The sequence below is a fragment of the Cucurbita moschata genome, unplaced genomic scaffold (genome assembly GCF_002738365.1).
Source record: "Cucurbita moschata cultivar Rifu unplaced genomic scaffold, Cmos_1.0 Cmo_Scf00005, whole genome shotgun sequence".
Taxonomy (NCBI): Eukaryota; Viridiplantae; Streptophyta; class Magnoliopsida; order Cucurbitales; family Cucurbitaceae; genus Cucurbita; species Cucurbita moschata.
In genome coordinates, this window is record NW_019268521.1 from 6,192,254 (window position 1) to 6,204,831 (window position 12,578).

At 37.8% G+C, this 12,578-nt stretch overlaps 4 protein-coding genes across 4 annotated transcripts in view; all 4 read left to right on the forward strand.

Moving 5' to 3' along the window:
* LOC111442569 (cytochrome P450 CYP82D47-like) overlaps positions 1–12,578 on the forward strand; it is a 20,843-nt gene that overhangs the window by 4,728 nt on the left and 3,537 nt on the right. The window lies entirely within an intron of this gene.
* Positions 1,664–3,414, forward strand: LOC111442570 (cytochrome P450 CYP82D47-like). The gene is made up of 2 exons (XM_023079978.1): positions 1,664–2,641; positions 2,713–3,414. Exons 1-2 carry the CDS (start codon positions 1,709–1,711, stop codon positions 3,334–3,336), a joined length of 1,557 nt encoding a protein of 518 aa, XP_022935746.1. The 5' UTR covers positions 1,664–1,708; the 3' UTR covers positions 3,337–3,414.
* On the forward strand, positions 4,456–6,339 carry LOC111442560 (cytochrome P450 CYP82D47-like). Its single transcript, XM_023079969.1, has 2 exons — positions 4,456–5,582; positions 5,673–6,339. Exons 1-2 carry the CDS (start codon positions 4,518–4,520, stop codon positions 6,294–6,296), a joined length of 1,689 nt encoding a protein of 562 aa, XP_022935737.1. The 5' UTR covers positions 4,456–4,517; the 3' UTR covers positions 6,297–6,339.
* LOC111442564 (cytochrome P450 CYP82D47-like) lies at positions 8,257–10,157 on the forward strand. Its single transcript, XM_023079973.1, has 2 exons — positions 8,257–9,326; positions 9,423–10,157. Exons 1-2 carry the CDS (start codon positions 8,370–8,372, stop codon positions 10,041–10,043), a joined length of 1,578 nt encoding a protein of 525 aa, XP_022935741.1. The 5' UTR covers positions 8,257–8,369; the 3' UTR covers positions 10,044–10,157.

Consider the following 12,578-nt stretch of genomic DNA (forward strand, 5'->3'; position numbering starts at 1 on the left):
TTTTTTTTTTTTTTTTTTTTGTCTCTTTCTTTCTTCGGGTATTACATCTTTGGATAGGAGCTCATAAACTTTCTACACATTAAAAACAAATGAAGTCAGAATCTATATCATTGTTAGTCCCTCGTGAGTAGAAGATTGCACAGATTTTGGCTGCCACACATTTAAAGGAAGAGTGACATCCCTCGTAGTTAATGTTCAAAAGCTCCAAAAAAGACTCACTTTTTTGAAAGGGACCATGTGACTACAGTATACACAATTTTGAAATGGTCCAAAGATGTGACCTTCAAATAATGCATTTCCGTCTTGCAAACTTTCTACATGGGTTTGAAATCAAGAGGCCACTTGTAACCGCACAAATCGAACCACTAACAAATATTGTCTTCTTTAGGATTTTCTTAAACTTGCTACATGAGTTTGAAATCGAGAGGTCACTTGTAACAGTCCAAACTCATCGCTAGTAAATATTGTTCTTTTTTACTTTCTCCCAAGTTTTAAAACGTGTATGTCAGAGAGAAGTTTCCAAACAATTGAAAGAGTCTAATGTTAAAAATCCGATGTATCTCTAAAAAGATATTTTATGGCTATCTCATCTTTGCAAAGATACGTCTAATGGTGAATACTCAAAAGATGTATGCATTAGAACTTGTCAAAGGATGTGTCATCTCAGCACACTGTTTTCTTTGGACTTTCGTACCATTTATAACAACCCAAGTCCATTTTGTCCTCTTAATCCATATTGAGCTTTCCATCAAAGTTTTTTAAACTTCTGTGAGATCACACGTCCGTTGGAGAGGAGAACTAAACATTTCTTATAAAGATATAGAAACCTCTCCCTAACAGACACGTTTTAAAATCGTGAGACTAACAACGATATATAACGAGCTAAAATGGAAAATGTCTATTAGCAGTGGGCTTAGACGTTACAAATAGTATCAGAGCCGGACATTGAGCGGCTAGCGAGGACACTAGCCCCCAAGGGGTAGATTGTGAGACCTCATGTCGATTGGAAAGAAGAACAAAACATTTTATATAAAGACGTAAAAATCTCTCCTAGGCGCATTTTAAAACCGTGATCGGGCGAAAGCAGATAAAGAGTTTTGTTCCAAAAAGAGAATTTTATTAATATATATATATATATAAGTGTCATTTAACTTCTCCATCGTTAGACAAAAAAAAAAAAAAAATTTAAATAACTTTTTATGTGGTTGATATTTAAGAACAGAATAAAAAAAAAATAGTATTGAATGGTTGTACTAGGCGATGGGTAGGATGTTTGAATGTTTGAAACCTTAAAATATTATAAAATCAATTTGTATGTTTGAAACCTTAAAATATTATAAAATCAATTTGTATGTTTGAAACCTTAAAATATTATAAAATCAATTTGTATGTTTGAAACCTTAAAATATTATAAAATCAATTTGTATGTTTGAAACCTTAAAATATTATAGGAAACAAACTAAGAAATCTATACAAAAATGAATTCTCAGCCGTGGATTTCCAAATCTTATCCCCAAGCTTCTCCATCGTGATCATAGTTCTGCATTCATACAATAATTCACCGCTTTTAGTTTAGCTCATATACGGACATCCACAATCAATAATATCCCGCCAATACTACATTCCTACATTTAATTTGTTTTTGGAGTCCGGAGAGGCATCGCCTCATATACTCACTCCTCAACTCTCCAAATCCTGACCACCACAAATGGAACACCTTTACGCCCTCGCCGGAATAATCTTCCCCTTTCTTTTCTTTCTCTATGTTCTCTTCACTTCGTCCCGGAGATCTGTCGCTCATCGGAAGAGGATCCCACCGGAGGCCGGTGGCGCTTGGCCGCTCATTGGCCACCTCCATCTGCTCCATGCAGGAGACCCAACTCACATAGTGTTGGCCAAAATGGCAGATGCCTATGGGCCCATGTTTACGTTAAGGTTCGGTATGAAAAAGGCCTTGGTTGTGAGCAGTTGGGAAATAGCAAAGGAGTTTCTTACCACAAACGACAGAATCTTCGCCTCTCGTCCAAAGCTTGTGGCCTCAAAGCTTCTTGCCTATGATTATGCGATGATGGGGTTCAGCCCATACACTCCACACTGGCGCCAAGTGCGCAAAATAGCCACGCTCGAGCTCCTCACTAACCACCGCCTCGAGCAGCTCCAACACATCAGAGCATTCGAGGTACAGCGCTGGATGAAGGAGCTACACAAAATGAGTATTAAAAGCAATGAAAGAGGTGAGAAAGTGGCGGTGGAAATGAAGAAGTGGTTGGCAGACATAACCCTGAATACCATATTCAAGATGGTGATTGGAAAGCGATTCTCCGCCATCCAGCATGGTACTGAAAACTTCCCCAAGGCGTTGATCGATTTCTTTGGATTGTTCCATATATTCGTTCCTTCGGATTCGTTTCCGTTTCTGAGCTGGTTGGACTTGGGAGGACATGAGAAGACAATGAAGAAGACAGCCAAAATAATAGATGAGGCGTTTCATAAATTCCTCCAACAACATCGGGAGAGAAGAAACGACGGCGAAGCGGAGACGGCGGAGAAGGACTTCATGGATGTGATGATTGCTAGAGTTGAAGAAGATGGACAACATTTCAGCTACGATGCTGATACGATCATTAAAGCTACATGCTTGGTAAGTTCTGTCTTTTCATGTTCTTCTCAAATTTGGTATGGATCAATAACCTTTTGTTCAAATTGGTGTAGAATATGATAGTTGGCGGATTTGACACAACCGCGGTTACCATGACATGGGCTCTTTGTTTACTCCTCAATAACGAAGAAACGCTCAAGAAGGTCCAACTTGAATTAGACGAAAAAGTTGGAAGATCAAGACAAGTAAAAGAGTCTGATGTAAAAAATCTACCGTATCTCCAAGCTATTGTTAAGGAAACTCTACGGTTGTATCCTGCTGTACCGTTAATGGCCCCTCATGAATCAGTCGAGGATTGCACAGTCGCTGGCTACCACATCTGCAAAGGGACACGTCTCATAGTTAATGTTCAAAAGCTCCAAAAAGACCCACGTGTTTGGGAAGAACCTAGTGAATTTCGTCCAGAAAGATTTCTAACCGGCCAAAAGAACTTTGATGTTAGAGGATTAAGTCCACAATTCATACCATTTGGAAATGGCCGAAGGAGGTGCCCTGCAATCTCCTTTGCCCTTCAAGTAATGCATATCACACTTGCAAACTTTTTACATGGGTTTGAAATTGAGAGGCTATCAGAAGAACTCCTCGACATGGAAGAGGGTATGGGATTGACCAGTCTCAGAAAAGCTCCACTTGAAGTTGTCTTAACTCCACGCTTACCTGCCCATATTTATGAGTAATCTCGCAATCGTATTCTGTAACGATATTAAATCGGACTTGTTAATCTTTTAATGCTTTATCATATTTCTTTGCCACCGTCCATCTCTAGACCAATAATCAAAATTCCCACTTCCCAAACAATCCATTAATGGAATCATCTTTTAATCCCAACTACTAGAATTAGAGACAGACTAATGTTGAATGAATGTTGGGTTGGTTCATACAGAGATAGATTGTTTGGCTCATTTAAGCTCTTCTTGAACATTACCTAACACTCTTCTTAGTCGAATGGTTTGATACATTGCAGCAACATATTCTGCTTCTGAAGTTGACACCGTCACTGTGCTTACTTCTTTAACATCCCAAGTAATGAAAACATTGGTTGAAATACTCCATCTATCATCTATTGATCATACCCAATCGTTATTCGTGAACCCATATAATGTGAAATTAGAAGATTTAGAATATCAAATTCCATATTCCATAGTTTAGCAACATAACGCAAGACTCATTTTGTTTGCTCCATAATTAACCTTGGAAGGTTGTTGCATAAACATGGAAATAACACCAATAGGAAATGCAAGGTTAGGTCGTCCATGCGTTAAATAAATCAATTCGCCAACCAAGCTTCTGAACCCATATAACCTTCTCATTTTTCATTAATATTTATGGGTGTGGCTGAAAGCTCACAATTGAGCATACTGAATTTACTCTTAATATCTTTAGCTATTTCCTTTATGAAATAAAAATCTCATCTTCAACTTGATATACTTACTCATCCTTAAAACTTAAATTTATCCAAAAGAGAGTTCGAAGAGATATTATGAATGATATCATCTACATAAAGGCATAAATGATGAAAATCACTCTTACCTTCCTTTTTTGTACAAATTTTACTTATTCTCACGTATTATGTATCCTTATTCTTGAAAATACCCATGAATCTTGGTGCATAATATATCCGAACATTAACTCAACTAAATAATGTTTATGTATTATTAATTATTAATATCATAGAAAAAGACAGAATAGAAAGATCAGTATCAATAATGATCCGTAATCTAAAGTTTTCAAACCAACTCTCATTAATATAATGACAATAGAAGAAGAAAAAAAGATTGTTGGGCTATTAACAACCATAAAAGTTTCCCATAAAATCAATTAAAAACAAATAATTGTTAAGATTATTGTTGATGTATGAATGCAATTTGATGAGAAGGACCACACTACTTTTGATGGTCCATGTCGATTCAGCCTCTGCTCTAATGTGAATAAATCTGATATAAACCCTTCCAAACTGCAAACCTCACGCCCACCACAAATGGAACTTACTCACAACATACCTGCAACCTTCGCCCTTCTCCTCTTTCTCTATGCTCTCTTTCGTATATCTTCTCGGAGATCCGCCGCTCATCGCACCAACAACACACTTCCACCGGAAGCCGGCGGTCGTTTGCCAGTGATCGGCCACCTCCATAAACTAAGTGCAACAGAGCCAACTCACATAACCTTGGCCAAAATGGCCGACGCCTACGGACCTATCTTTACCTTAAGATTGGGCATGAACACAGCCCTTGTCGTGAGCAGTTGGGAAATAGCGCGAGAGTGCTTCACCACAAACGACACAATCTTCGCCTCCCGCTCAAAAGGTTTAGCCTCAGAGCTGCTCGGCTACAACTACACACTGCTGTCCGTTAGCCCGTACGGTCCATACTGGCGCCATGTCCGAAAAATAGCCACGCATGAACTCCTCGCAAATCAGCGCCTGGAGCAGCTCCAGCACATCAGAATGTCCGAGGTTCGAAGTTCGATCAAGAAACTGTATGAATTAAATAAGGGATCAGGTGGGAAAGTGAGGGTTGAGATGAGGAGGTGGTTTGGGGATGTAAGTTTGAATACAATACTTAGGATGGTGGTGGGAAAGCGACTGAGCTCTGTTTTCGAAGGCAGTGGCGCGGAGCAGTACAAAGAGGCGTTGAGGGATGTTTTTGAACTGTTTGGAGCATTTGTTCCTTCAGATTCGTTTCCGTGTCTAAGTTGGTTGGATTTGGGAGGGTATAAGAAGGCCATGAACAAGACCGCCAAGGTGCTTGACCAAATGCTTACTAAATGGATCGAAGAACATCGAGAGAAGAACAAGAATTGGGGTGAAGGTGGAGTGGAAACAGAGGAGCAAGACTTCATGGATGTCATGCTTTCTCCTGTCAGCGACCACGGAGGGTTAGGTGGTTTTGATGCCGACACAGTCACCAAAGCCACTTGTTTCGTAAGCATATATATGTATTTCAATCTTATTCGGATTTTTAAAAGCCTTTCCTTCCATGATTGAATTTTGAGATGGAATAATATTGTATAGGCTATGGTACTGGGCGCATATGACACTACAATGATTACCATGACATGGGCTCTTTCTCTACTCCTCAACAACCAACAAGCACTAAAAAAAGCACAACTTGAATTAGATGGAAAAGTTGGAAGATCACGACAAGTGAAAGAACCCGATGTCAAAAATCTACCATATCTCCAAGCCATTGTGAAAGAGACATTGCGTTTGTATCCTGCAGTGCCGTTATTAATCCCTCATGAATCTGTAGAAGATTGTACAGTTTCAGGCTATCATATCCCTGCACGGACACAACTTTTAGTGAATGTTAAAAAACTACAAGAAGACCCACTTGTTTGGGAGGATCCTTGTAAATTTCGTCCAGAAAGATTCTTAACAAGCGCCACAAAGTTTGACATGAGAGGTCAAAATCTGCAACTAATGCCATTTGGGTCTGGTCGAAGGATGTGTCCTGGAATCTCATTTGCGCTTCAACTTATGCATCTTACTCTTGCAAGCCTACTTCATGAATTTGAAATCGATAGGCCATCTGAAGAGTTACTGAATATGGATGAAGGTTTTGGAATAACCGTTCTAAAAAAAACTCCACTTGAAGTTGTTTTACATCCACGCCTACCGAGCCTAGTCTACGAATAGCTTTGAAATGAAGTCAAAGACAATAAATGAAACTACTTGTAAATGTATCTACTTGTAAACACGTATTGTATAGTGTGTGATTATAGTTGTGACATGTATGAAAAATAAGTTCAATAAGATATAAATTTAGTATAATTAGATGAAAATGTTGTAAGATCAAAATAAGTGAAAGAGTCTGATGTAAAAAATGTCATATCTCCAAGCCATTGTGAAAGAGACATTGCGTGTATATCCTGTAGTTATTAATCCCTCCTAAATTTATAGAAGATTGTACAGTTTCAGGCTATCATATCCCTGCAAGGACACGACTTATAGGGAATGTTCAAAAATTGCAAAAAGACCCACTTGTTTGGGAGGATTCTTGTGAATTTCGTTTAGATAGATTCTTAGCAAGCCACACACAGTTTGACATGAGAGGACAAAATCAACAACTAATGTATTTGGAAGTGGTCGAAGAATCAACAACTAATGTATTTGGAAGTGGTCGAAGAATCAACAACTAATGTATTTGGAAGTGGTCGAAGAATGTATCCTGGAATCTCATTTGCCCTTCGATTTATGCATCCTACCCTTGCAAATCTACTTCAGAAATTTGAAATTGGGAGGCCATCAAAAGAATTACTTGACGTGGAAGAGGGTTTTGGATCAAGTGTTCCAAGAAAAACATCACTCGAAGTTGTTTTAAGTCCACCCCTATCAAATCTAGTTTACAAATGATTTTGGTCTTGAAGACAATAAATGAAACTATAAGTAAAAGTGTAGTATCTTAAGACCCGAGCCCGATGAAAAGTTTAAAAATCTAATTTTTCTATTAAGTCGAACTTTTAAGATTTTATTTAGGATCTTAGAGACCAAATTTGTAGATTTGACCGTAGAGAAAAATACTTGAAATAATAGAGGAACTTAGTAAAAATATAAAAGAAAAATGATAGAAAATTAGAATTCTGGTCAAAGTCAACCGTAATTTAATCCTTAAACGCCTGAAATTGTGGTTAGTAACATATGGTTGAAAGAACCGTGTTAATCCGATTTACGTAGAAAGAAATATGAAAATGCAAAGAAAATGGAAAAAGTAATTGTATTATGGAAATCACAGGAAGAAGACGATGACTCGGACACGTGTCAAGCATCCATTGGCAACTCTACCTTTGTAGAAACTTAGCTTGTAAGAAGGTAGAAACCTTAGTTGGCAACACTCCTTGAAGTACTCCGACATATAAGTTTTTCCACATTCACAAAATCTTTCTTGCTATGACGCCCTAATGAAACTTTGATAGCGGTTGCATAAACATGGAAATAACACCAACAAAAAATACAATACCGGGTCGTGTTTGTTAAGTAAACAATCTGCCAACCAAGCTCCTGAACCTTCTAATATCTATCATTTCTACTCCTTCATGTTGTAATTTCTCATTAATATTATGGGTGTGGCAGCAAGCTTACAATTGAACATACTAAATTTACTCATAAATTCATCTCCAATCACTTGATATACTTATAGGCCAAGAAAATAGTGACATCTCAAATTTACTCATCTTAAAACTTAAATTTATCCAAAACACAGTTAGAAGCGCTATTATGAATGATATCATCGACATAGAGGTAGATAACGATGAAAATCACTCTTACCTTCCTTCTTCGTACAAATTTTGGTCATTCTTATGTATTATGTATCCTTGTTCTTGAAAATACTCATGAATCTTGCTTTATAATACGCCCCGAATAACTAAAAATGGTACATTAACTAAACTAACTAACTAAGGTTTATGTATTATTAATTATTAATATAATAGTAAAAGATGGAATAGATTGAAAAAGATTAGAATCATTAAAGTTTTCAAACCAACTCTCATTATTATAATGACAATAGAAAAAGAAAAAAGAAAATGAATTAAAAGTAATAATTTGTGATTAATATATATAACAATAATTGGTAACATTATTGTTGATGTAACAATGCAATAGGATCAAAATGACCACACTACTAGTGAAAGTCACTGTCTATTGAGGCTGCCCAAATAACAATAAATCTGATAGACATCCTACAAACTGGACAACCCACGCCCACCACAAATGGAACTTACTCACATCTTACCCGCAACCTTCGCCCTTCTCCTCTTTCTCTATGCGCTCTTTGCTATTACTTCTCGGAGATCCGCCGCTCACCGCACCAACAACACACTTCCACCTGAACCCCCCGGTCGTTTGCCACTGATCGGCCACCTCCATAAACTCAGTGCCACAGAGCCAACTCACATAACCTTGGCCAAAATGGCCGACGCCTACGGACCTATCTTTACCTTAAGATTGGGAGTGAACACAGCCCTTGTCGTGAGCAGTTGGGAAATAGCGCGAGAGTGCTTCACCACAAACGACACAATTTTCGCATCCCGCCCAAAGGGTTTAGCCCCGGAGCTGCTCGGCTACAACAGCGCAATGATGGCGATTAGCCCATACGGTCCATACTGGCGCCATGTGCGCAAACTAGCCACGCTTGAACTCTTGACGAACCACCGCCTCGAGCAGCTCCAACACATTAGAATATCCGAGGTTCAAAGTTCGATCAAGAAACTGTATGAGTTATGCGCCGACAGCACAAGTAAAGGGTCCGGTGGGAAAGTGAGGGTTGAGATGAGGAAGTGGTTTGGGGATCTAAGTCTGAACACAATATTTAGGATGATGGTCGGAAAGCAATTCAGCACTGATTTGGAAGGCAGTGGTGGGGAGCAGTACCGAGGAGCGTTGAGGGATGTTTTTGAACTGTTTGGGGCATTTGTTCCTTCAGATTCGTTTCCATGTCTAAGTTGGTTGGATTTGGGAGGGTATAAGAAGGCCATGAACAAGACCGCCAAGGTGCTTGACCAAATGCTTACTAAATGGATCAAAGAGCATCGAGAGAAGACCAAGACTTCGGGTGAACGTGGAGAAACAGGGGAGCAAGACTTCATGGATGTCATGCTTTCTGCTGTCCACGACGACGGAGGGTTATGTGGTTATGATGCGGATACAGTCACCAAAGCCACTTGTTTGGTAAGCATATATGTACATTTCAATTTTATTCGGATTCAATTCTTATTTTCTCCTTAGTTAAGATGGAATAATAAAATAAATTACGATATTATGTAGGCTATCGTATTGGGTGCATCCGACACTACAATGATTACTATGACATGGGCTCTTTCTCTACTCCTCAACAACCAACAAGCACTCAACAAGGTAAAACATGAATTAGGTGAAAAAGTTGGAACAAGACAAGTAAAAGAGTCCGATGTCAAAAATCTACCGTATCTCCAAGCCATTATAAAGGAGACATTGCGCTTATATCCTCCCGCGCCATTGCTAATCCCTCATGAATCTGTAGAAGATTGTACAGTTTCAGGTTATCATATCCCTGCAAAGACACGCCTTATAGTGAATGTTCAAAAACTGCAAAAAGATCCACTTGTTTGGGAGGATCCTTGTGAATTTTGTCCAGAAAGATTCTTAACAAGTGATACAAAGTTTGACATGAGAGGACAAAATCAGCAACTAATGCCATTTGGAAGTGGTCGAAGAATGTGTCCTGGAATCTCATTTGCCCTTCAATTTATGCATCTTACCCTTGCAAATCTACTTCAGAATTTTGAAATTGAGAGGCCATCCGAAGAATTACTTGACATGGAAGAGGGTTTTGGATCAACTGTTCCAAGAAAAATTCCACTTGAAGTTGTTTTAAGTCCTAGCCTATCAAATCAAGTTTATGAATGATTTTGAAATCCAGTCAAGTGGACAATTAATGAAACTATAAGTAAAAGTATAGTATAGTGTGGGTATTGTTGTGATATAAATTTAGTTTGATTATAATATAATTACTTTATTTTATGTTTTTGCACTGAAAAATTACAAAAATCAAATCAATTTGTATGTATGCAGGAGACCCAACTTGTACGCAAAGTTAGCCAAAACGGCACACTGTGTTCTTTATTTCCACCTCTCTTTTTGCCATTTTTGTTATGCATGGATCAACTCCACCTTTAAGTGCAAAGTAGTGTCCCTCACTAAAATTTAAACCATGGCATGACAATAAAGCAAACGTGGTGCTTCGGTTTGAAATCGAGAGATCACTCCTCGAAATGGAAGAGATCGAGTATGGAATTGAATAATCATAGAAAAGCTTTACTTGAAGTTGTTTTAATTTCATGCCTACCTACCTATGTTTTCATGTTTATGAGTAATTTCGCTATCATATTTTATAATAGTATGTTAAGAATGAGAAATAGAAATAGAATTGGGATCGAAAGTATGATCTTCATTCAGGTTTACACGTTTAAATAGATACAAACTATCAACTAATACCTAAAAATAGAAAAATATATATCTAATTAAATCTGGTAAATAAATAAAATATACGGTTAATCAAATCTATACTAACAGCTTCCTAAATATCTAAGATATATTCTAACTAATTATCACGGCAAGCTCTAAGGTGTTTAGGCTCTAAGGTATCACGGTTTGATGATTCCAGCTTGTAATTTTTCTCGAACTATATGACAATCTATTTCAATGTGTTTCGTACGTTCATGAAAAACTGGATTGACTGTTATATGTAATGCTGCTTGATTATCACAATATAATAATGCTGGTTCGGACAGTGGAACATTCAAAATTTGTGAAGCTGATTAAAGTTTTTGGTTGTAAATGTTATGCAACTATAGTACATCCTAAGCAAAAATTTGAACCTAGGGCAACTCCTTGTGTTTTCGTAGGATATCCTTGTGGTCATAAAGGTTACAAGTTGTATGACATGCAATCTCACACATTCTTTATCAGCCGTGATGTCAAATTTTGTGAAGCTGATGAAAAAGGAAAATCATCTTCACAAAATTTGACATCACGGCTGATAAAGAATGTGTGAGATTGCATGTCATACAACTTATAACCTTTATGACCACAAGGATATCCTACGAAAACACAAGGAGTTGCCCTAGGTTCAAATTTTTGCTTAGGATGTACTATAGTTGCATAACATTTACAACCAAAAACTTTAAGATGATGAAATGTAGGTGGTCGTTTGTAGAGTGCTTCAAAGGGTGTCTTGTTAGATAATAATGGTGATGGCGTTCTATTTATAAGATAAACAGCCGTTAAAATGCACTCTCCCCAAAAATTAAGTGGAACCTGTGACTGAAAAAGAAGAGACCTAGCTACATTTAGGATATGGCGATGCTTGCGTTCTACGACTCCATTTTGTTGTGGAGTATAGACACAAGTGCGCTGAAATTCAATACCACAAGAAGTAAAGAATGGTTGCAAAGATAGGAACTCAGTCCCATTGTCTGATCGAACTATCTTGATAGTAGTATGAAATTGAGTTTGAACGAATTTAACAAAGTTCATCAACAAATGATGTACTTCTGACTTATGTTGCATTAAAAAAACCCAAGTACATCGAGTAAAATCATCAACAATAGTGAGAAAAAAACGCAAACCAGAATGGGTAGGAATTTTATGTGGTCCCCAAACATCACAATGTATCAGATCAGAAGCAGAATGGGTTGTTATTGAACTTCTTGGGAAAGACAACCTAGTTTGTTTTGCTAACGGGCAGATACTGCAATTATGAGAATAACTCGCATTATTAAGATGCAATTGATCAGCTAGAAATTTAAAACGAGAAAAGGAAGGATGACCTAGGCGTAAATGCTACAAATCAGATGACTGAGATACTTGATGAGCTGAAGACTTGATTGGAGATGAAGAAATATGATAGAGACCTCCAAATTGTTTACCCGAGCCAATCATCTTCCCCGTAGCCAAGTCCTGCATAACACAAGAATCAGGATAGAAGGTGACATAACATTTCAAGTTATTGGTAAGTTTGCTGATCGACATTAGGTTTAAATTGAATGAAGGCACACATAAAACGTTGTTTAATTTAAGGTTAGGGCTAAGGGAAATATTGCCAGTATGTGACACACGTGCTGTCTCTCCATTAGGCAAATTTATTGTAGACATGATGGCAGCCTTTGGTTCAGTCATAACAGAAGATTTTGATACTATATGATCCGTAGCTCCACTATCGAGAATCCATGAATTAGAACTCGCAGAGTTAATAGATAATGTAGATATGGGAAACAAACCTGCAACATTGATGTAATTGTCAGAATTACCAGAAGGGTGATGATTGATTGCAGATAAGGCTTGTGCTATCTGTCGTAATTGCTCAGAAGAAAAATTTGGAATGGAATTAGGTGACTGTTCTTCTGTATTCAACTGTGAAACATCGGCCATATTTGCAGATGA

Bases quoted from the DNA above. Each gene is read 5' to 3' on its own strand.
- LOC111442560 (XM_023079969.1), top strand. From the start codon at position 4,518: ATGCAATTTGATGAGAAGGACCACACTACTTTTGATGGTCCATGTCGA. The intron at 5,583-5,672 runs GTAAGCATATAT...AATATTGTATAG, and splicing joins TCACCAAAGCCACTTGTTTC to GCTATGGTACTGGGCGCATA.
- LOC111442564 (XM_023079973.1), top strand. From the start codon at position 8,370: ATGGAACTTACTCACATCTTACCCGCAACCTTCGCCCTTCTCCTCTTT. The intron at 9,327-9,422 runs GTAAGCATATAT...GATATTATGTAG, and splicing joins TCACCAAAGCCACTTGTTTG to GCTATCGTATTGGGTGCATC.
- LOC111442570 (XM_023079978.1), top strand. From the start codon at position 1,709: ATGGAACACCTTTACGCCCTCGCCGGAATAATCTTCCCCTTTCTTTTC. The intron at 2,642-2,712 runs GTAAGTTCTGTC...AAATTGGTGTAG, and splicing joins TCATTAAAGCTACATGCTTG to AATATGATAGTTGGCGGATT.